We start from the raw sequence: 24,770 nt of genomic DNA, 5'->3' as shown, positions 1-24,770 counted from the left end.
CACCGTACAAGAGATCAAGCCGGTTCTGACGTGGGTTTTGGACTGTGTTGGAATGTAGCTGTGAATGGGAACCCTCTGCATACGGCATTCAAACCTCATCCCACAAATGGACTCATCTACAAACGGACTCAGACATGGACCTTTAAAGCTGCTCCATTCAATTCCTTTCTTATGGGTAATGACCAGCTTGTGTGTTACGCAACCAGTGAGTGAAAGATGAATAGTTTACCCTCTTTTTCTGTCTGAGAAGGTCATTATCTATAATTTTTATGATCTCCTTCGTATTCAAGCTACCAATTAACTCACCTAATTCTTTCTGAATGTTCAGCTTGAAATATATACACTACACATGAACACATACATATAAACATTCTATTGTGATAAATGACAGTGAACTCTACTGACTAAATAATTTGGCAAGGATAAGCTTTTAAATCGGTTTTAGCAGGGGAATGAACAAGATTAAGATTCATAGTTAGAAACAACCAACAAAGAAATCTTTGGGGGCCCTCGGGCTTAAAAGGCATCTGAGCCACATCTAGTCACATAATTAGTGGTATTGAGTAGTTTACTGAATTTTCTATGAACATGTTATTCTTGATCTTATCTCTGATTTGAAAAAAATAGGCAATTGACATCCTTTCCCAGTGAAAAATTGGGGGAACATGAATGTTACAAGTGTCACTTTCATCTTCCCAAATCCATCAGAATTTTCAAAGATGATCACCTGAATTTGACCCAAAATAGTCATCTGAATCTTCAATTTCTAAACTGGAACGTTTCCTTAGTGGTCATGGCCCCAGAGCTGTGTCTACAAACTTAATGAACTTAAGATTTAAAAATAAATAAATAAAATAGGTTTAAAAAGTCAATACTGTTCATTTATTTGAATTGGCTTAACTGAGAATAGAAATAATTCAATAAGTCTTAGATGGCTAAGGTAAAAACCTCAATTGAATTCAAAAGGCTACGATTGTTTTTCATGGAAAAACCAACAATGTTTTTATATTTCTGGACCTTCACTATTTGCTCAGCTATCAATAGTTTTTGATTTGAGCCCTTTAAAAGCTTGAAACGGCAAAATGTCAGATCAATGAGAAGCATTTAAAATGCCAAAGACAAACTCATGTTTGCTGAAGAACAATTAACCTTATTAATTGAAAAGGCAGCTGTGGTATTGGCTATGTGTTATGTTAATAATCTTTTGAAGCCTCATCTTAAATCTTTCCCAAACGTGTGAGAGAGAATTAACTGGAAGAGGTTATGACCCAGGTCTCCTGCTAATGAGGAAGGTTCTAGAATCAGCAAAATGCAAACTCATCGTTTCACAGATGTGGTACCTAAGAGGGATTTATAAGTGATAATCTCAGTTTAGTCTTGTTTGTTTCTGCATACTGCTGACACCTTATCTGAGGAAGTTAAGCTGAGAAATGACTCCATTTTAAACAATTTGGTTCTTGCTCCCTGGAGAGTTGTGAGCTTTGAATTATGGCCCCACTGAAGAAATACCACTGGCCAAATGGTTCTTTTGAGTGTTCCAGTTTCTGCACAGCCCAACTTCCCTGGGAGAAGGTTGTCATGCGTTTGTAGACCCAACAACAGGATCTCAAAATAGTTATTAGATAGTAACAACCTTTCTGTCTCGAGACTTTTTACTGCCACTTGAAAGATGCAAATGGCTAGAGAGTTTCTCAGGGACCAAGAGAAGGTGCTTAATTAGGTTAACTGACCTTCCAGAAGGATCGATTCACAGAACCTCCCAGAAAAACCCTCCTTCAAATCCCAGCTCAGCTTCCTCACCTACAAAATGGACCTAAAGTACCCCACCTCACAGTAAACATAAATGCCAGGAGAGAGAGGTGTGGCTTAGAAGGTGGGAGACGGGTACAAGAAAGGAAGGGTGGGCTCAGTGTCGTTGCCTACACGATGCAGTAAGCACTGTGTCATTTTGGACTCCTAGAAAGCCTGATGCAAATATTCCAGTTCAACACTGTCTAATGAGACAAACTGAATGAGCATTCAGTGATTCAGTCGTTATCTTGATGTGAGTGACCGGGAGAGGATCTCTAAGATGATTTCAAAAAAACAGAACAGACCAATAAGGAAAGAGTCTTAATAGCTGGCCCTCAGTCGTTCTGATTATCCAAGCTCCTGCTCATTTATGTAAAACTCTATTTCCTAGTCCCTGTCACACCTGGAACCTTCTTCTGTCTGCTTGGCAAAGATAACCAAACACATAGACAAAATAGAAGAGACAGTCACTTGCAAATAACATATTTCTGAAAATAGCCCACAACGTTTAGGACAGCTTTAAGGGAGGGGCCGCAAGGTAGTGTGTGTGTGTGTGTGTCTGTGTGTGCCCACACACATGTGAGTGCATACTATTTGCATATGTTTAATGGAATTAGCCCTGATGTCTACTGAGAAAAGAAGAGAGACTAGGAAGGGGATATTTAAGATTAGGCACATGCTAAGTCGAGAAAATAACTCCCCAGGAACCAAAAAAATAAGTGCTAGTGCAAGCATTGAGGGGAGAGACACAAACAGCATTCAAGTCTCAGAAGGGGCCATGAATGGAGGTGAGATCCCCAGGGGTCCTCAATACACCCCAAACCAGGTGACAAGCGTAGGACATGAACAAGCTTCCTCACCATGGAGGCTGAAACTCAAGAGAGAGCCCCGGGGACCTCAAACAGCACATCTTTCTTTCTGGCTTCCATTCTGACCTCCCCGGAGGAGATCAGGCACTTCAAGAATATTCCTAACATTAGGGATTTTTGTTCCTGATGGGGGCTGAGACCAACCTGAGCCTCAGTTCCTTCTCTCTAAAATGGGAGCACTCATCCTTACATCCTAAGGTTATTTTGAGGATCGCATTCTAGGATATGCCTAGAATATAGTCTATACTCCATATAGATATATTTTGATTTTTCCTAATTCGAGTGCTGACCCAAGGCATGTACTTGGGATAAGCAGAGAATACAACATTCCAGTAACACACAGAATAGGATGGATGGGGGGAAAAAGTAAGCTCCCTGCCCACCCTCCATCTTCCTGAAATACACCTCGATTCCTTTTGCCATCTCCTTGCCCCACTTTCTCGTAGGGAACCTGTGGCCAGCCACAACAGTAGGCACTTGGGACTCAGTGAGGGGTTCTGGCTCCTCCCTTCCCTGATACACTTATACCCTGAACTATCGAAAGTATTCTTCACAAGTCAAAACCAAAACCAAACGAAAAAGCTCTCAGGAAATCATCTTTTTCCATCATGGTCTATTTTCTAATCTTTTGAGGATTTTTTTCAATCTTTTCTTGAAGCACATGGCATAAAGCAGAGCAGGAGGGAGGCAGGATTCGGCAAATGTTGGAGAACTGAGTGGAACCATATCCAAGACTGCCTGTGCAAAAATGTAGAAGGGCAAGTTTGTCTACCTGTCTAGATGCCTCCAGGTTTCCTTTGAAGATTAAAATAAGCCAGGGCATCTCTAGGAGCACCAGCTATATTCTCCAAAGTTACTTACAGGGCTAAGGGAGGGTTTTCTTTTTTGTTTGATCATGGGGTTGGATAAATTTTTATTTCCTGACAAGAACTTTATGTATCATTTCTGTTTTTTTTACATTTAGACTGTTTGCCTTTCATGGGTCCTATGTCATCTTTAGTATTAGGGGACTGAATTTCTAGACTGCAAGCTACTTCTTGGAAGAGTCCATATTTTCTCTTCCCTTTGCATCGCCCCAATCCCAAATTGGCCTTAAAAACAGAGCAGATACTCAGTCAAGTCCTTCCAGCTGATCAGTGCCCTTTGTTCATCCTTGGCTCATGCGAAACAGAACTCTAGTATCTCAGTGATCACTGCCAGCTTTCATCTTTGGTTTGAGGTTTTAAACTACATCCCTGTGGACTCTTCCCAGGGAATCGGTCCCTAAAAAAAGTTTTCTCTTCTCCAGGACTCTGAGGCAGGGAATGCTGGGGAGTTTGAAGGAAAACCAAATTCAAAGAGGGATGCATGGGTGTGTAGAGCGTAAGAGTGGAGGGAAAGCTGGGCCAGTTCTATGAGGCTCTCTGGCTCTCATCCCAGAGGTATTTAGGAGGATGCTCTTGAGAGACAGCTAGAAATGGCTCAGCCTGGTAAAGGGTCAAGCCAGGAATCGGACCATGAATTCTTGGGTTCTAGACCTGCCTCTGATACCGTCAACCTGACCATCTTATACTGCCCCTTGGGAACTTCATTTTCTCATCTCCCTTCCCCTTGCCTCAAATCTTGGTGTAGCTCTATAAGTCATATTTTTCTGAGACCCCTCTGGGCAAGCATCTTTAGCTGATACCAGACTAAGAGTACTTCTGGGCACAAAACGAGCGTGGGTGGGAAAAGAGGAAAAGGAATTTAACAGGAAATATGCCCTTTGATGGGTTTACAGAAATCACACACATGTCCATACCAGCATTACTTTCAGAAGCAAATGTGAGCAGAATATATCACACACCCTTAACCCAGATATTTCTTTAAGAAGGGGCCAAGAACACCAACACCCAAGTCCCACTTGGGCTCTGTCATCCTCCCTAGAATTGAGATTAAAAAAATAATAATAACAGTTCCCTCTCTACATAAATCTCATCCCACCAGTAACCAGAATGGGTTTTCCATGTGTCAATATCATCATCACCATTTAAGTTTTAACATAAACTTTACATTATATACAACTTTATTTGGATAATACACTTAACGTGTGAATTGTAGAAATCAGGCATGTATATTATATACATGTGTACACGAGCATTTATATTCACAGGATAAGTGCATATGATCATCTCTGATCTATATCAAGTGGCACGCTGACCTCACCTGATACAATTAGATATGAACACAGTACAATGTAAAGAGATTGAATGGAAAAGGGCCATTTGATATTGGGTGACCCCACGTCACCTCTCATTCAGCACTGTCAACCCTGTTTACCAAAAGAAGATGGGGTATCAGGAAAGGTCTAATTTTGTCTCAAGTGAAAATAAACACCACTTTTGGAATCCTTTATATAGAAGCTTTGTATAGAACGTTTATATAGAGGGTTAGATATACGCCTTCATATAGAACCCTTGACTCACATTAAATATCAACCGATGAATTTACCTTCCAGCTACTCAGTTTTGTTTTGTCTTTTTTCTTGAAGTCCAATTATGTCTACTATAGCCATGGTTAATACAAACAGGCTCTATTTCAGAAACAACTCATGTCTCCTTGTCAAGGATTCATGCACAACAGCTATGCACGAAGAAACAGTACAGGAAAGTGCATAAAGTTAACGAATATATTCAGCTCTTCTGAAAGATATTTAGGTTTCTCAAATTAGTATTTATTTAGGTCTAAAACCACGAGGGGATTTCAGTGCAAGGTATTTACTTATGTGACAAGTGATTATTAAAGCTGCACTTTTTAGGTTTAAAGAAGATAAATTTTTAATCATCATTTAATTAACACCAACTTCTTTTTTTTTTCTTTTTCATTAGCAATTCTATTTGCAAAGAATTCAGGGCATTTGTCATTTCCTGAGAAGGATGCAGAATATTAAATACACATCAGTGGCAGACGCATCAAATAGAATAAACAATTGTGAGTATATGGCTGCCGTGGATCTTTTGACTAATTAACTGCCTTGGCTAGAGTCCCATTTAAGTGAAACTATTTCATTTGTAAACAAGGTGTAATTTTCTTTTTCTCCCCTGAAAATAAGCATGAATTGATTTGACTGATTTTGCTGCAATGGGTGAATGTTAATACTTTGAGCAGAAAAGCTAAGTGTGAAAACTTCTCCGGCACCCTAGGAAACAGAGAAGAGAAAACCAAGAATAATCCATGAGACACCCAGTCACGGTGCTGGCTGAAATAATGCAATGAGATTTTCAAAGGATGAAAGAGTAACAAATAAGGATATTATAACGCTGCCCCCCTCATGGAAACCTGACTGGCAGAAAAATAGCCCCATTAGGGATTTGCCTTCTCAGAGCCACAGAAACCAGAAGTGGGCTAAGAACCTGCAGGTGTAAGGATAATGGAAACAATTCTCCAGAAACCTAAAGGTTTCCCAGAGTAGAATTCACACCCTAGGAAGCTTTCCTCTTACACAGAATATTTTAAGTTGGTTGTGTGCTTGTACTATTACCCATGGACAGAAATACGAGAATTTGAATTCAGGAGTATTTATCTGAGGACCACATGGGTCCTTCTCAAGTGGAGGAAACCATTTCGAGTTAATAAAACATCATTACAGATGCCAGCTCCGACTTGAGTCAGATGCAACTCGGGCACAAATTTGGGTTCAGAGATTCTGGCTCCTTGGCATCAACAAAGATACGATCTCAAAGCTGGGATATGTCAGAGGACCCTTTGTAATGGGGCCATAGTTCAGGGCCTCCTATTTAATTCTCGTCACCTCCTCTACTATAGGCATCACGTACTGTTGGATGTTATAATCCTCCTATTCTTTTACCAAAGAACTGAACTGACTCGGGTTACCTCTGAATTGCTCTCCATTACTATCTTTCACGTGGAAATTGATCATCTGATCAATGGTCAATTTCCTTAGGTTTGGGATCATCACAATTAAGAATTAGTGAATTTGTGGAAGAGAGAGATTATGTATCATCCAATCCTGATTATTTATTTTTTAAAACACTTTAGGTATTAAAAGAAGTCTATATTTTTTCACTAGATTATTGTTGCTTCTTCCAGAAGCCACATTTTTAGTTTCCTTATCCGGAGAAGTATGGGGTTAATAGCAGAAATAACGGTGTTATTAGAAGACTTTCTGGTCTATGGAATCATTCTGAGTGTAATTTGCACCCTCCCTGGAGGTCTCTGCCACATTTGGCAGCCCCCTGGGTTGTGAGGGCACCGGAGAAAGACAGTCAGCCTCTTTGGATTGCTGACATACCACTGCTCTGTATTCTGGGGAGACTTTTTAATTCATTTCGTGTTAAGACACGCTAGTCTTGCGAGGAAATGGAGGTGATCCTGGCTGGGGGAATATAGGTCTGGAATGCAATGGAAGAGCAAAGGCAGAAAGTCCTAAAAGACAATATAGTCAGAGGGGTGCCTACGATTAGAAATTAGAGCGACTATTCCAGGTCTTTCAATCTAGGCGTCTCCAATGTTGAGTTTTAGGGCAGCAAGATTGCAACATCCATGAAATAAAATGCAATGTTCAGGTGCATTTGTCATCAGCGCTTAGTCAGCCCCTTCTGCCTTCCAACCTCAAAAATAATGGGAACACTTTCTCACCCGTTGCTTCCCTCTGCCTCCCTACCACTGACCCTGAAATTTATTGCAACCACTTGTTATCATTATAGGGCTCTTGAGGTTAAGTGCACTTTCCCAAAGATGGAGCCAGTCAATGAACCCTTAAGCTCTAAGAGAATTATTCCTGCATCTGCCCAATCACAGGAAAACACTACCTACAAAACAGAACACGCCATGAGTAAGAGAGACAGGGTAACACTTCACCCTGCCACTCTGTCCCTTTCTCCAAGAACCCAAAGCAAAATGCCAGAGGAAACCGGGAAACCAGCAGGTTGGTTGACATTAGCTCAGGGTTTCTGCAGCAAGTAACCAAAGAGACCCACGTACTCTGCAAAAACTGATGGCTAGTTATCCTAAATATTGCAGGGGCATCAGTGTTTTTTTAAAAGACACTAATTACTAGATTAGGACTGTATAAAATCTTTATTTAATACATTTGCGGGTTTTATAATATTTATTTTTAAACTAGAAAAATTAGGTCTGATAAAGTGTTATAACAAGTACTTTTACTTACTTATTTTCTTGGCACTTTGCACGTACCGGGCACTGTGTTAAGAGCTTTCTATGCATGGAGACTCTCCCTTCCTCTCCCAGTTTTTGAAAATGAGTATCATTTCATATCACACAGGCACAGATTTGAGTAGCATAAGAATGGAATAACGGAGGCGACTCAGAAATGACAAATGCTTTGATGAATTTTCATTTATCTCTGTTGGTGCTGGTGAAGCAGTTTGCCTCCAATAGAGGGAATATTTCAGAAGAGAGAAATCACTTGTCCCACTAGAGTTTATCCACAATTTGGAGGATGCTCAGGGTAGATGCATGAGTGTCTCTCATGTTTTGAAGGCTTTTGATTTGAGGAGGTTTGGGTGGAAACGAGAATCCAACCGAACTTCATGACGTTAAGGAAGACACACCTAAAACCGTGCTAGCCTTCAGCAGACAGCTGGCATTGTACTTCCTACAGATCACAGTACACATATGGCTGCTGGTGCATGCCACCACATTAACAACTCTGGGCACAGCAACACACAGTTAAGGAGACACCGCCATGGCTGTTCAGGGACTGAATGAGTTATGGTTACCTGGGAGGGGAGGGGTAACAGATACTATACAACCCTGAGTCATCACCAGAGGGAGGAACGCAAACTTACGTACACGAGAGTCTTCGGCATAGACTACAACGGCCGCTGTGTCATAGACAGAAGATCCACACTTAGATATCGAAGACATAAATGTGTTAGTTTATGCAGCTCTGAACAAGACCATCAAAGCCGAGGGTGAGAGAGTGTCTGTGAAACACACAAATCGACATCCAAAGAGATGCTTGTAGCTCTCTGCCTGAGGGCCCTTCCGGCCTTTGACTTCAGCTATGTCTTGGAAAGGGACTAGAATGAGGATAGCAGAGTTACCACGAACACACTCACTTACTATTCTTTGGGGGAGCCTGGAGTTCTGGGGTTGGGTCTGGGCTGTGACGGAAGGCAGAACAATAAAGCTGAAATGGTTACAAAGCCAAACTTCCTAATCTCTTGCACATGTCAATCTCGCTACGGTGCAGATGCATTCTCAACGGTTTTATTTTGTCTGTGTCAGAGTTACATGCATACCATATTGCTTATTCTGTATTAGAGAAACCGTTAGGTGTTTCCGATGAGGAAATTACATGGCGGGCTGGTCTTAATGGAATTTGGAATATAGGAAATCATAACATCACCATTGGCATCCAATGCATCATTATTGCCAACATACCTAGCAGGCATGTCCGGGAGACTTGCCCTTTTATTTATTTATTTTTTTTGGTTAAGGACTCACCTATCTGGTATCCGCTGTGCTCAGCACACACCTCACCAGATTCCTTGAGTGGAAGACTATGGCATGGAGCCATGTGCAAAAGAACCAACAAAAAAAATACCTTCCTAAATCCTCTTCCTCTTTGCAGGGCACTATTGGACATCCGACATTTACCCTCCAGAAGGTTGGCCTTTACGTATGTTTCCCTATAGATAAAACATTAATGGAAGGTTTTAAACATCAGATTCGATACTAGGCATTTTCTTGTACACGCGTCTATTGCTGCAGGAATTCAAAACCCTGGGGGCAGAGTACATATTATTCTTATTTGCAGCATAAGGCATAACATGCTCGGAAATATACACATCGCTGTGGCCTCTACTGTCCCTGGAACAGTATGATGCCGTTGACCTCAAGGACGATCGAAGATAGCTGTCATTCACTGCCTGGGATGGCAACGAGTGTTTGTAAGGGTCTGAGGGGCACCTCCCAATGACTAAGCGTTGGTCATCCCCATAGGAGTGGAGGAAAGGGTTATTGGAGGCGTGGTCCGGCAAGAGAGACTGGCTCCGTTTGCTGTCCTCCAGACCCTGGGGGAAGAGGGAGCTTTTGTTCCCCGAGAGTTTGTTTGAGGGGACACTGAAGAGACTCCCATACAAATTTCCCTCCAGGAGCCGTTCCCTGTCCTTGAGGCTTATGCTCCGAGAAGGCCTGCTAAGGTCGATCTCCCTAGGTTTGTCGAGAATGTTATCGTAGGAATGCTGACGGCTAATCCTTAGCTTGTTCTTTTGGAACTGGAGGGCGTTGTTCTGCGCCCAGTCCTGCTGGTAGACTTCCTCCTGGGTGGCTGGGTTCCCTGTCTCCTGAAGCATCTGGTCTTCATCAATGTCATAGAGGTTCCCCATCCGTAGGCAGGCGTCGCACTTGAAGGGGGACCTCATGGTGAAATGGCCTGAATAGGTGGGCAGGTTGGAGAGGCAGCTCCTGCAGTGCGTGGAGTTCTGCCGGTAGCGGTCGCTGCCCTCGCTGTGAGGGGAGCTCTTGTCTTTCAAGCTGAAGTGCTTGGAGTAGAGCTTATACTGGTCATTGTTGGGAAGCCCGTCTTCGTTGTGCAGGGAGTTCCTGTTCAACGGGAGTGTGGAGTCCCCCTTGCGGAAGTTTTCATTGTGGTCCTGGTAGGGATCTGGGAAGTCCACATTCTCGGGAAGCGTCATGTTTTCAACGAACTGGGGAGGATCTAAGTGGAAGCTGGGCTCCTTCTCGCCGTCAATGGTGTAGATCTTGTCCCTGGGGGAGCTCGCTTTGGTTTTCAGGTAGGAGCGCTCGACCTCGCTGCAGTCCTTGGGGTATTTGGAGGCCACAGATCTCTTGAAGTTGTCCTTGGTTTTGTGGTTCTTATTGTTGTCAAGTTCCCTGTGGCACGTGGCCCGACTCGAAGTTTCTGAAATGTCCGAGTGGGCCACCTCTTCTGGAAGGTACCTAGGACTCTTTAGGGTGTGGGTCCTATTTTCCACTGGTCCCTCATCCCTCTGGGAGACGGGGTTCTGGGTCAGCGAGTCTTGGCGTAGAGATTCCATGGATTTCTTCCAAAGCTGCCGGGGCCTGGAATTCCCTTTGGATTCTGTGCTCACGGCCACCTCCACCGTGTTGGGGTTGGACTCATTGAGAGTCAGAGGGTGCTGCCCCTGGAACACATAGTTATTGAGGTTATCTTTGTGTCTGTTGGCCACAAATGTTTGGAGTTCATTCATATTGTCCCCAAAAATGCTGTCTTTCCCCTGAAAGGACCTGTTGTCTGAATATATCATATTTCCCTTATCGGAAACCATGTCCATGATGAGGGACCCTCTTTGGATGAAGTCAGCAGCTCTTTTGGGGGAATCCATTCTTGAGGAGTTCACATTGGACATGTTGGAAATGTTTTTGGCTGACCGCAGGAGTTTCAACATGTTGCTCTGGGATCCAGTCAGATTGAAGTCCGGAGATTTCTTCTTTTCTTCGATGTGCACTCCATGAATGCAGCTGTAAATGCCCTGTGGGAAGTCACATAAAACACCATCAGCAGCAGCATGGATAGGAAACCACTTCACAGCTGAACTTTACCTGCAAAGGTGAGATATGTGCTTCTTGTAGGAGCCCTGGAGAAAGAGTGAAATCCAGTCGGAATTCCAATGATGTTTCTTAAATGTATGAGACCAGTGGCAAAGCATCAGGCTTGTCTTGTCTCTCTGGCACCAGATTATCTGACACATAGTTATACACGGAGTTTGAGAAAAGGCATCAACTGATGCTCTTGTAACTATCAGGGTCTTGACGCTTCCAAATTGGCATACAAGGATATCTAATTGACCTCCCAATACCCAGGTCACTAACTCACACTTTTATTAAACTTTCCCAGGATCATCACTGGAGTCTGGATATCAGAGAGTCAGGTACTGACAAACTAAGTTGGCACAAAAGGACCACCTATTATTAATTCTTTTGGGGAATTCCCTCTACCCACACACTGAAGCTGTCAATCAAGGCATGAGATCCTGCTCAGACAGGTGAATCAGAGCATCCTTTCTGATTAGTCTAAGCATAGGCATGAAATGCACGTGTGACCACTCAGACACTTTTGGAAGGGTAGACGTAGATGCTGGGATGCAAGGAGCAGGTGCAGCAGACTGTCCCTGCCACCGCGTGGGGACATTACCCTGAGAATGAAGCCATCATAGAAAAAGGCAGAGTACAGGGGATGGAGAGGCATGACATGGTTCGAACCCCTGGACCACCCCACTAATACATTCTTTGTGTGTGAGTTTGTTCAACATAGTTAGAGTTGGGTTTTAGTTACTAAGAACAGTGGAGAGTCCCGACGACACAGTGATGCTGCATTTAAATCCATCCAGGAACTGAGTGACTTCGGGACTCCTGGGGAGCTCAGATATAAGCAGCCCCGTCTATAGGTCTCTTACTTTCCATTCCATCTTCTTCCTTTCTTAAAAATAGCTATTTACTTTTACTTAGAAGTAACCCAAGGGAAGAGATCTTGACTCGTGCTGCCATAGGAGACGAAGGAGAACCAGTGACATTGCCATTTGTGGCCCCCTTCCCCCACTCCTGCCCCCAGATTTTGGCAGCTGTACCTAAAGGAAACAATCAGATCAAAGCTGCAGGATTTGACCTGGTCCTCCCAGGGAGCCAGCCCAAGAAGGGGTTTGTAAAGCGAAGGTGGCAGCTGCTGCTGACTTTGGCATAAACTAGTGGCAAATATGAGTGATTAACTGTGGACTCTGATAATAGTGGCTCCATCGGTTCCCCATGGTGGGGACAAGCTTCACCCACAAGGATGCTCACAGAACTGTGACAGCCTCAACCCATTTGCACTGCTGCATTGTCCCCAGGGTTTTCTAAAGACAATGCCCACCCCAGCCTTCAAGGAACAATAAACAGAAAAGCCCACAGCTATGCATTTGAGCGGCTCTTTCTCTGCCCCTCTCAACCCCAGGCTGCGTGGCGAAGGCTCCCCGAGGCCGAGACCTGGCATCATGCCCTTTCCCACTTCCTGCATCCCTGTCTTTAGCCTCCTTCTCTACGTCATGTGTGGTTGGCTGTTCACCCAGCCAGGAAGCAATGTCTCCTCCTCGTTGCTTCCAGGGCTGCTGGATGTCGAAATCATACAAACTCACCACGTACTTCACATAGCACAGCGCCTCTGAGCCTTTCATGCTAACCTATGCCTTCCCTGCCCAATTTAGTAATATAATCTTGTACCCTGACCTCGGGGGACTCTGCTACTAGGGGTGAAAATCAGTGTGTCTCCTATATGTTTGAATCAGCCAAGATTTGTGCCTTTTCTCCCTGTTGTTAGCATTATGAAAACAGCGGTTTTTACATTTTTTCCCCTGAAGTTTTGCTGGCTGACAGGAATTTGCTGGCTCCCTGTCAATTCTCATGAGCTCCCCTCTACCCCCTAAAGGTTGTGAGAACTTCCCTCCACCCCTTCACCATCAGAGCAATATGCTTCTACCCGCTGAGATGAGCTCGCTGTCTCTCTGTATGCAGGAGGCCTGCAGGAGGGGTCAGGGAGCTGAATTATGTTTCAGGAGATGGGAGGATGGCTGCTGGCTGCTTTCTCCCATCCTTGGTTTCCCCGGGAACCGACAGGACAGAGCTAAGGCAATTCCCATGTGCTGACCTGCCAGTTGAAGCCATGGGAAGGAGTCAACGTGACCAACCATGCCTGCATCCCAGGTTTTGATGACGGCATTCTCTAACTGACTTGATCCATTTTCTAGATGGGCTGCTGATGAGGGGAGGTGCATATTACAGAACAATGGGAAGAGTCAGAGGCCTGGAAGCTACTGGACGTTGAGTCCCAGCTCCATCCTTTATTAGCTCTGTGACCTTGGATAAGCCACTACATCTTTTTTTTTTTAAAGATTTTATTTTTTCCTTTTTCTCCCCAAAGCCCCCCGGTACATAGTTGTGTATTCTTCGTTGTAGGTTCTTCTAGTTGTGGCATGTGGGACGCTGCCTCAGCGTGGTCTGATGAGCAGTGCCATGTCCGCGCCCAGGATTCGAACTAACGAAACACTGGGCCGCCTGCAGCGGAGCGCGCGAACTCAACCACTCGGCCACGGGGCCAGCCCCTGCCACTACATCTTTTTGAGCCTCAACTTCCACATCTATAAAATGGGAACCATAGACTCCTAAGGTGGGGACCAGGGCAAGATACAATAATGCCAACAAAGCACCTGACACAGGGGCTCAATAAACGTGAGCTGGACAAGCTCCTCAGTCATTCCTGATCTGCCCTTCTTTGCTGTCACCTCGCCTCTCTATCCTTTCTCACCAACATGAGCACACAGCGCCCATTCTGTCAAAGCTGCAAGAAAATGCATGCTGCCCTTTACAATGAAGGTTTGTTCTGGAAAGCCACTGTGGCTTTCTGGTTAGACAGGCAGCCTAACCCTACCTGGGGAACCAAATCCCTGGGCTGGAGTTTTTTTCTTCCCTGCAGAGTTCTCTCTTTCTTTTCTCCTCTCTATTATTCATAGATTCCAGCTACATTTTATGAGTTGTGGAAATAAGATGCCCTCTCAGCCACCCAGTGGGCCCAGATAAAATTAGCCTTGATGACTCAATGTGCCGTTCCAGGCAATTTGCTCTGCTCCTGACCTCTCAGAACACCCTCAACGGGGCACGGGCTCTGCTGTCCTTCTTGGAGCCTGGGCCAGATCTCTAAAATGTCTGCCTGGTCTAAATGTTTGTGTCCCCCACCCCCCCCAAATTCATATGTTGAAATCCTAACCCTAAAAGTTGATGGTACTTGGAGGTGGGGCCTTGGGGAGGTGATTAGGTCATGAGAATGGAGCCTTCATCAATGGGATTCGTGCTCTTATAAAAGAGACCCCATAGAACCCTCTTGCCCCCCCCACCACCACCACCACGTGAGGACGCAAGAAGTCTATGACCTAGAAGAGGACCCTCACCTGACTTTCCTGGCACCTTGATCTCAGACTTCCAGCCTCCAGAACTGTGAGCGATAAATTTCTGTTATTTATAAGCTACCCACTCTATAGTGTTTTGTTAGAGCAGCCTGAATGGACTAAGACAGTATCTGACTTCTAGTCTATTGGTCCCAATTGTGGGTTAGCCAGAAGCTTCTTTCACTGTTTCCAAGCTCCCCCCATCTGAGCCCATTGGGCAGGCGGCCATGGTTTCCATCTCCCTGGTCTTTGGCTGTGCTTAGTCTCCCATTCTTCACGTGTCGGGAGACAACTGGGGTAGTTCTTTTTGCTGGTGACAGTGACTATATTTTTCTGCATGAGAGGGAAAGTGTCTTGGATAGAAAGCAAAAGTTAAGAACATCCCACAGACAAGGCGGGACATTTGTGGAAGTTGTAAAAGACAAGGGGTGGGGCTGTGGGAGAAGCTCGTCTCTAGTGTTCAATAAATGACTCTTTGAGCCCTGGCCTTCTCCCTTGGCAGTGCCAGGAGTGCATGTATCGTAGGTTTGTATCTGCTTCGCATTATCCAGGAGCATCCCAAAGGATGTCGAGCTCACAAGGAGGGCCGGGTGTGTCTGTTGCATAGCAATAGCTGTAAGTCTATCAGCTGGATGGTCCATGTGCTGAAAGAGCTGTAATTGAGAGGTATGGTGGATGTACAGAAAAGCCTGCTTTGGGGTAGAAGTCAATTTCAGAGCATCCTGGATCAACATCCCTCAGAAAGGAGCCTAAACTCGGAAACTGACTAACGCATGCCACCCAGCCCTGCATACACAGATAATTTTTCCATTCTTGTGTCTTCTTCTGGGATGACAGACGAAGTGAGAAGAGCCCTGTTGCTTCAAGGAAACATAAGGTGAACCCACTCTAAGCTTTTGGACCTCAGTTTCTTCATCCATAAGACACATGTGATCATATCAACCTCACAAAGTCTTGGGAGGATTAGAGAGGATGGCGGAAACATAGGTGGCCCAGGCCCTTGCTCACACACTAAGCATAATTCAGTGTGTAACTGTGGTCCTGCATTTGTAGGAAAGCAGGTTCTTCGCTGGGAAATTCCCACTGCAGGTTTGTTAATGAAAATGATTGTGTGCTCACAATGAAGATACTCTTTTTCCACGTGTGTTCTCTGTGCTGTGTAAGTAAGCATATGTGGAAGGTGGCATATGTGTGAATATGCACATCAGACAAGCTGTAGAGGTGGGTGGTGGCCTTGACCAGAAAGGAAGGACATTTTTTAGCAACCCAGAAGCCCTGCTGTACACAGCGTCAGAGGGTGAGTCTATTCTGAGCTCCCCTATACATGAGAGAGGCAAGAACGTACCATTAAGTAGGAGATCTTTCTATTCACACATATCGGACTGCATTTATTTTAAAAGACAAATTTTATCTGGGGAGAAGGATGGTCAGTGCTCAAGTAGGGCTCCCTGCAGCCTTCGAGGATACAGGAATGATGGTGGCTGGGAGTCCTCAAGGGGCACAGAAGTCCCTGCAGTGTCCTAGGGACAGGAGGCTGAAGTGAACTACCAGCCTGTCAAGCCACAGCACAACGCCTGCTCCTGTCTGCTCAGCGCCCCCTCCACTCAGGCCCCTCAAGATGCTTGGGACGGGAGTGAAGGACTCAGTTCATTTCTCGTCATGCCAATCCTATCATCTTGGCTTGCTTAACGGTATCTCAAACAGAGGCGATGCTTTTCTAAAAACAAGCAGTAATTACAAGTAAAAGCAACAGCGTGCCTTTGCTCACGATAATCCCAGAATGACCTGGACATGGAAAGCCTTTAGTAATTGGTGGAGAGAATTAGCTTAAAGTTGGCATAATACCTAGCTGTATGCATGCATGTTATTTTTAAGCAATCTGCGTGTTTAGATGCCATCAAGCTAATTAGGAAGTACGTATTTGCACAGAATCCAAGTTTAGGGTGTTACTGAATGGAGAAAATAAATCCTCCTCATTAAGTTAATGTGTACCTACATAATCTCCAACATTCTTAAAAATCATCAAATGCCAAGATTACACACATTCCTTTTAAAATGAATATTTAGCTTTCCCAATAAACATAAGCATATAAAATTAGATGGTTTTAACCAAATATTTTTCACCATGTTTCAAATCCTAATTTGTTAAATGTTTTCAGAGTGAAAAAAACTCCAAGGTGAGGAAATGGGAGAGATAGGTAGATAAATAGATGAGAGGATAGATGGATGGATGGATAGATAGATGATGGATTGCCAGATAGTTAGATAATGTTATGCTGTGTTGGAAGATGAGTGAACAACGTATGTATGTGCTTTTATCATGATGCAAGTAAATGACTAGATTGTGTTAAATATATAAATATGTATTATGTGAGTTGCACGCACATACATGTGGGGTGGTATGAATTGCATCGAATCTTTTGTATTGCTTATATTTGATGCTTGTTGCTGGTGTAAGAGTGTGGTACCACGTGCTCTAGATTCAAATCCTGGCTCCAGCAAAGCTATGTGGTTTTGGGTAATTCCCCTAACCTCATAACTTTCAATCTCCCCATCTGTAATCTGGGGCTAATAACAGTCCCCACCTCATAGAGCTGGTTTGTAGGTTAAATGAGATGAAGAAAAGTCCTTATATGGTGCCTGGCACATATATGTGCTCCACAAACCTCAGCATTTCCCCTAATTGTTCTCATTATTGATGAATTATGTCACATGTATCTTTTGATGGCAACCTACACATGCCATATCGTGCAGCCGGAGGAGAGATTTTCCTGGATCGCGTGTGAGCTCACTATAGCACGCATCTTCTGTGCTGTAGTTTACATTGGGTTGAATGGATATTTTTGTTTTCTGTTTGATGTGTGTGCATTTTCTCATGGTTCTTCACATCTGTGTTCCATTTCAGGCTCTGGTGCATTACACATGCTCTTGTGGTTTGTTAGATGCGTATACACACACAACGTAGCATTGCATATAGATTTTGTTTCTTGGTGCGTGTTCTGCTGGAATGAATGCACAAGTTGTGACATCCCACAGAGGAATTTTAGCAGTGTTGTATGGCACATCTGGGTGCTAGTGATGGAGGCCACAGACTGGCCGTGTTTGGCCCATGGAGTGTTTTGGGTTTTTTCTGGCTTTTAATGGATTTAGTTACTAATATTTAAAAACCAAAAGGTTTCGCATCTAATCAGATGACCACTTTCTCTTTTAAAAACTAGAAGACCTGATAAGACTGGCCCTGCCTTCCCAGAAGACAATACTGGGCAGGAGTTGAGGATGACTGCCCCCTGTGGGTGTGGGAACAATTATGCAATTTGTCATAGTTCCCAGCATTCACTGTGGTTCCCTCACCTTGACATCCAGGTTCAGTTGCTATTTTTCATCTCATTTGTGCTATTTTTCTCATGCTCAGCCTGCGTTAGCCACTTACCTTTCCTCTCTGGCTTCCACAGTCATGTAGGTTTGCAGTCTCTGGGTTATGAACGCACAGAATCTGGACCCCCTTCTGACAAGCCCCAGAACGGCTGCTGAGTGACAGGAGGATGTGCAGGACCCCCTCCCCCATCCAAGGAGTCAAGACTCCCTGATTCTCGGGAAGCCCCGTGTTTGTCTGGCCCTGACGGCCCCATGAGGAAGAAGCCGCCAGGGGTACTGACCCTGCTGATGGAGAAGAGCAGCCCAGGCCGGTCGGAGCACACGCCCGTGAAGCAGAAGCGCAGCTTCCAGTAGAAGAGATGCTCCCAAATGAAGGTGATGAGGCTGAGCGCCATGGCGGCCGCCAGCATGTAGAACACGCCCGCCATGTTGTCGATGTCCAGCTGACTGCTCATCACCTCGTTCTTCTCGTTGTGGCAGATCCCCGTGAGCCACAGTGTCTCCAGCTCCTCCATCTCACCTGGACAGACGACAAGATCCACAGGCATGAGGAGCAGGGCATGCACACTGGGGCAGATACCACTGGGTTTGGGACAGACGTATGTGACTTCTAACTGTCTAACAGTAAGGCAAGTTACTGAGCTCTCCTGGTCTGCCTTCACTCACTTGTTGAGTAAAGATAATGATGGTAATAACACCTCCCTAATATCATTGCAGGAGGGTGAAATGAGAGCATGTGGAGAGGGTTGGCACAGTTCCTGTTTTGTTTTTTGGGTCATTATCAGTATGTTCTGCCCTCTCTGCTTCTCTTTATCCCTATCCCCAACACCCACACAAGCCTGGAACAGAACACGGGATAAACTGCAGCATGCTACGGTGAAAAGACTTGCGTTCCAGCCGTGACTTCATCCGTTACCAGCTGTGTGACCTCAGAGCCGCAGTTACCCTCTCTGCGCAATGGATGTAACAGTAGTGCATGCTTCCTAGAGTTCTGGTGAGGATCAAATGCACTTTAGTATGCAAAATTCCTAGATGAGCACCTGACTCATGGTAAGATCTCATAAATAATAGCCTTCACAGGATTGTTGTAAAGACAGTGCCCAGCACAGTGCCTGACACACAGTGGTCCTCAAGTATATTAGTTTCCTTTTTCTTCTTTCTTTAGAACCCCCAGTCACCTACAAGCAGCGCACTTAGGCACAAAACATAGATTGAAAAGAGACATCCCAATGGGCTCCGAATGGCCCCTTGCCATCTCAACACCTCCCAACTTCAGTAGGCAATGAAAGAAGCAGGTGGGGGCCAGCCCAGTGGTGTAGCAGTTAAGTTCGTGCACTGCGCTTTGGCAGCTCAGGGTTCACTGGTTCAGATGCCGGGTGCAGACATAAATACCGCTCATCAAGCTGTGCTGTGATGGCATCCCATGTACAAAATAGAGGACAATTGGTGCAGATGTTAGCTCAGGGCCAATCTTCCTCAGCAAAAAAAAAAAAAAAAAAAGGAGGAAGAAGAAGCAGAAGCAGGTGGGGTTTTCAATGGAAAAAAATGTCAGCATGCTTAGCATGAATTCGTCTCTCTTTTATGCACATTTGTCCATTTGCCATTTAGGAGGAAGTTCTCTGATATGAATGTCTAGCAATTATACTAACTGTCTAGCAGTTCACTAAACTATGACACTTAGACTATGATTCAGCCTTTAAAAATTATCCTTCAAAGACAGTGAAAATCAGGGGAGATGCATATAATGTTCAGTGAAAAGTATGACTATAGTGTGTGTTATATATATATATACTAAGACATAAGAGACATGCAGAGAAAAATAAAGGACATACTCCAATGTTTATTTGATTCTCTTTTGAAGAGGCTAATCACAATTATTGCTCTCACATTGCCTTCTCTTCTAAGTTTTGTGAAATTAGTGTGTATTGCTTTTTGTCTGTTCTCAGTCTTAAACGATTTGGCTGAACACAGAAATCGAAGTTGACGATTATTTTTCCTTGACCTTTTGAAGACATTATTGAGTTTTGTTCTGATCTAGATTGAGAAGTCAGCTAGTACTCTAATGGTCATTACTTCCACGCAATCTGTATTTTCTCTCTAATTGCTTCTGAGAATTTCGTGTTGTCTTTGGTGTGGAATCCAGGCGTGAATTTGTTTTATTTGGTCTGCTCTGAACTCAGTGTGATTCTTCAATATGATGACTCATAACTTTAATTCTGGAAAAATCTCATCCATTGTTGCTCTGAATATTAACTCTCCCCAACCTATCTTTTTTTAAAATTAATAGACTTTATCTTTTAAAGTAGTTTTCGATTTACCAAAAAGCTGAGCAGAAAGTACAGAGTTTTCTCGTTTTTTCCATCTCCGTTCCCTTTTAACATCTGGCATTGCGGTACATTTTTTACAATTCAGGAACCAACCTTGATACGTTGTTACTAACGGAAGTTCATAGTTTACATTAGGGTTCACTTCCTGTTGTAAATTTCCGTGGTTTTGCTGAATACTTAACGACATGTATCCATCGTTACAGTATTATATAGAGTTGTTTTCACTGCCCTAAAAATCATGTGTCCATCTATCCATCTCCCCATCCCCCATCCCAACCCCTGCCAACCCCTGATCTTTTCAACTTTCTACAGTTTTGCCTTTTACAGAACATCATATAGCTCAAACCATTCAGTATGTAGCCTTTCAGACGGGCTTCTTTCACTTAATAAGATGCATTTGAGGTCCCTCTATGTCTTCCCATGGCTTGATAGCTCATTTCTTTTTATCGCTAAATAATGAGTTCCTGTTGCTCACGTCCTCACTAGAATTGACTAGTGTTGTCGGTGTTGGGGATTTTAGTCATTCTAATAAGGTGTGTAGTGACGTCACACGAATTTTCGACTCCCTAAGGACACATAATAACTCTATCTTTTTTTTTTCCTCCTGAAAATTTTGTTTCAAATATTCTGGTCCTTCTCATTCTATCCTCTAGGTTATATTATTAATTTTGTTTTAACATTTTCCATTCCTTTCTCTCTCTGTCATGGAGTTAGATGGTTCCCACAGATCTATTTTCCAGTTCATTTATTCTTTCATTAGTAATATTTAGCTTTAGGTTTTAATCTATTTAATTGTGACATTCATCCAGCTCTCTTAAAGTTCTACCTTTTTTTAATCATAATGTCCTACTCTTCTGTTATGATTTCTAAAACTTTTATACATTTAATAATTTCAAACCTAACAGGCTTTCGGATTATTCTCCGCCCTGCCCCTCCCCGCCACCTTACTTCTTGGAATTCGAATTCTTCTGTTTGTTGTGTGTTGACTCTCATGGTGGATTACTTCCTTTGACACTCGTAACTTTTGATTATGAGCTAGTCTTCAGCAGAGCTGTTCTCCCCCTAAAACCCAACAGGCTCCCAAGCACACCGGGCTACAGTGGGCTCCTGCCCTGGTTCCAGGTGCTTCCACTTACCAGTTTTTGTACGCAAAGTTTTTACTGTAATTACCACACCATTTGAATAGTAAACATTTAGACTTCCATACTCATTTGGGTTTTAATTTCTCACTCAGAGCTTCAAACAGATGGCGAGTTTTCTTGTACTTTTTTCACTTTGATGGACAGTTTTTTCTAGTCTCCTTTTCACAGACGCATTGATTCATTGAAGGTCTCTGATTTAGGCAGTGGTATTACTTTCTACTCTCTTTGCACAGTCGAGGGCCCCCATGTGGAAGTTAGAGCTCTCGTCTCCACCCCTACTGCCTGAAGCCCCTTAGGCTGCTGCCCCTCAGCTGAAAACCCAGGAGACTATCCCCTTCTACTCTGTTTCCAGCACCTGAGGTTTTCCTCTCTTTTGACCTTGACTGTGCACTGTGCAAGTCTGTGTGTGTGCACACGCTTCTAACCCTGCATTGGGATGTGTTTGCAGCGTGAAGGGGGCTCACGCCAGTTCAGTTTACCATTGTACCACAACCATATATGTGTGTTTAGCTTTTGTAGTCAGGATTGAAAAAGCATACATATTTATGGCAGGAAAAAAAATAGAAAATATATCCCTTTACAAATTTTTCACCCTCAAGGAAGGATGCTGGTTAATCTTGGGCCCAGGCAAAGCAATGGGAAGGGATATCTTGATTTCAACTCCTTTCCTTCCAACAGCCTTCAGGGCTTTCCCAGAGTCACAAATGTCCTGGGAGACTCTGCCATATTAGCTCATTGTCCACCCAGCCCCATCACCAACTTGGCCACATGCCTGTGCCCGCTGTATGCCTCAGGATGTCCATCACCGCTTCCTCTTCTCACAAAAACACCAATGCCATCCCTTCAAAAATGCAGTGTGCTGTTCACTCCTGCCTCCCTTTGGATTTGTGAGGACACACGTTTTGTCACCAGGTTTTGTCAAATTTCCAGCGCTTCTTCCTTTTGGTGCCATCCCAAAGAAAGCCAGGGTCGTATGCCTCTAACACGGTCGGTCTGGGTATTAAGAAACATCATCTGGATTCCTTTTAGGATGGAAATATAAAGATCTTTCCTCTGCCCTCTGCAAGTCCACTTGGGTAAATCAGACCCGCACGCCGAAAGGAGAGTAAATGCACATTTCTCAATACCAATTACAGCCTGTTCCAATCATTTTCCAGTTAATCATTTCCTGCCTCGTGGCCTTCTACTCGTGTACTGAACTGTAATTCAAATACTTTCTTATTTCGTTTTTAATTTACTCAAGTATATTGTAATCTCCTTGCAGGAGATCAGGGACTGTGTTTTATGATTTTGATATTTCTCATGGCCTGCAGCATCTAGTAAGCACTGAACTTATATTTTCTGTTTCTGTTTCTCTCCTTCCATCCCCAAGCTTAAATTGGGCAGCATCGCAAAAATGTTCAGATCTGTCGGGTGAGTTTTTCTGCCACGTAAATAGAGGAATGCAGAGAAAAAGGGAACCTGCAGCGGGCTTGAGAGTAAAAGGCTGGGAAGCCGCATGTCCTCAGCCAGGGTGAGGTGACAAAGGGCGCTTTTTCCAAGGAGCAGCCCTATGATGCTCATTCCACCCTCCCCTTACAGAGAGGCCACGATCTTTGTCAATATGATCTTGTGAACAGGAGCTGGGAAATGGAACAATTCAATCTCTTTCCTGAAGCAGATCATTCTTGCTGGGAAGACAAACGCTAAGTGGTCTCCTGGGAGCAGAGGGAGCTGGGCAGCTTTGGGTCTGCAGCCAGGCCCTTATTGTCTTCCTCTCTCCACCTAAGAGGACGGGTCCCTGCACGATGCTGAATGATCCCCTCCTCTCTATTTATACCTCTAACAACAGGAAGCTCATGAGCACTTGTGAATGGCTTTGCATCCATGGGAGTTATGCCTGTTCAAAAGCTCGTCCTATATCTGTCTTCACAGGAGAAAGTGCTGACAGCCACAGGTCTACCTGCCGACCTCTGAGTTCTGTGCCATCCCAAGGAAGGCCATAAGTCCAGTACATAGAGGGGTGCGTCACAGCCCTCTCCCTTCCCAAGGTTGCCAGTTAAAAGGCAGACTGGTGGGGCTTCAAGAGGCAGGAGCCAGAAAGATGTAAAATCTAAAAGGGAACAGGCGAGAATAATTGAGACAGCATTGCACATAGGTCTGAGCCTTGCTTCCATTAGCTCCGTGGATGATGCTGCAAGAGGCTGCATGAAATGCACAGCGTTGGTCAGGCCAAATCCTGTACAGAAAAGAGACAGACAGTGTGGGCCCACGCATGAGCATGGAGTCTCTCACGTTATCCATCCACTCACTTGCAAGGTAGAAGCCGTGAGTTTCAGATTTGCAAAAAGGAATGGATGAAAATTCGAGTGGACAACTTCCAGCGAATCACAAGAAAGAATGTTTCAGGTAGAAAATACTAGAGTGAGCTACATAAGGGAGCACCCTTCCCCGAAGGGTTTGGGGAGCATGTCAATCATCTTTTAAGGTCTAGACAGCCACAGGAGGTAGTGTGAGCATCAGCTGCCTGTATTCAACCCTCACCCATTTCATCCTGGTCCAGATGCCTACTTACCTGTCCCTCCACCCATCCATTCATTTATCTATTTTTCTATTCTTTTATTTAACAAAGTTACATAAATTCTATCCTGCTTCAGACACTGCACTAGAATTTTCAAAAATTAACCCATGTAGCTCTCCTATCAATTTCGTGTGGCTGGCACCATTGTCACACCCATTTTACAGAGAGGTGAAGGAACTTGCTCCATCTCTCTGAGCTCCGGTTCGAACATCCACCAAATGGAGCACAACAGTATGTACCTCATAGGAGAGCTGTTGGCATTAAACAAGCTTGCATGCACGCTGTGCCTGACACACACTAATTACTCAATAAATATTGCTGGAGACATCATTATTTCCTGCCTGAAGCCAGGGAAGCTGAGGGGTGGGGTGGACCACATACTCCTTCCTGTATCCTTCCAATTTGTAGAGTCTATGATTCCAAGAATGCATGTCCAAGTGGAGGCTTGGCTCTCCAAGAAGAATCTAGTATGTCCAAAGTAAGAGAAATCAGCTCCTTATTTGCCCTAGACTCATTCTCTGCGCTTCCAGAGGGACTGAAGTTGCTTTTCAGATTAGATTTCATTCTGTTCTCTAAGACAGTCTGAGAGCTAAGGGGATTGCTTCGGGAAAGGATTTTATAGCATGCGATGTGACCAGCCTTCAGACTTCCTGAGCATTTCTCCCCCGAGGTTGGTAGTAAAAAGTCCATTTTGAACCTCTACGCTTTAGGCTTGGTCCAGGGCCTGAGAATTTGGTGAAACACATCTTCTAGAATCAGCTCGCACATATATCCTTGTAGGCGCATCTACATATTTCTTTTCT

General features: G+C 44.2%; 1 protein-coding gene across 1 annotated transcript in view; it reads right to left on the bottom strand.

Annotated features, from left to right (window-relative positions):
- Positions 1 to 5,506: 5,506 nt before the first annotated feature.
- The window catches only part of GRIN2A (glutamate ionotropic receptor NMDA type subunit 2A), a 365,414-nt gene continuing 346,150 nt past the window's right edge, over positions 5,507 to 24,770 (bottom strand). The window contains exons 13-14 of the mRNA XM_044747218.2: positions 18,220 to 18,458; positions 5,507 to 11,122 (exon numbers count right to left, since the gene is read on the bottom strand). Of these exons, the coding sequence (XP_044603153.1) occupies positions 9,323 to 11,122; positions 18,220 to 18,458 (2,039 nt within the window). The 3' untranslated portion in view covers positions 5,507 to 9,322. The remainder of the gene's footprint in view (positions 11,123 to 18,219; positions 18,459 to 24,770) is intronic.

The sequence above is a fragment of the Equus asinus genome, chromosome 14 (genome assembly GCF_041296235.1).
Source record: "Equus asinus isolate D_3611 breed Donkey chromosome 14, EquAss-T2T_v2, whole genome shotgun sequence".
Lineage (NCBI taxonomy): Eukaryota > Metazoa > Chordata > Mammalia > Perissodactyla > Equidae > Equus > Equus asinus.
This window is presented reverse-complemented; position numbering and strand designations above follow the sequence as displayed.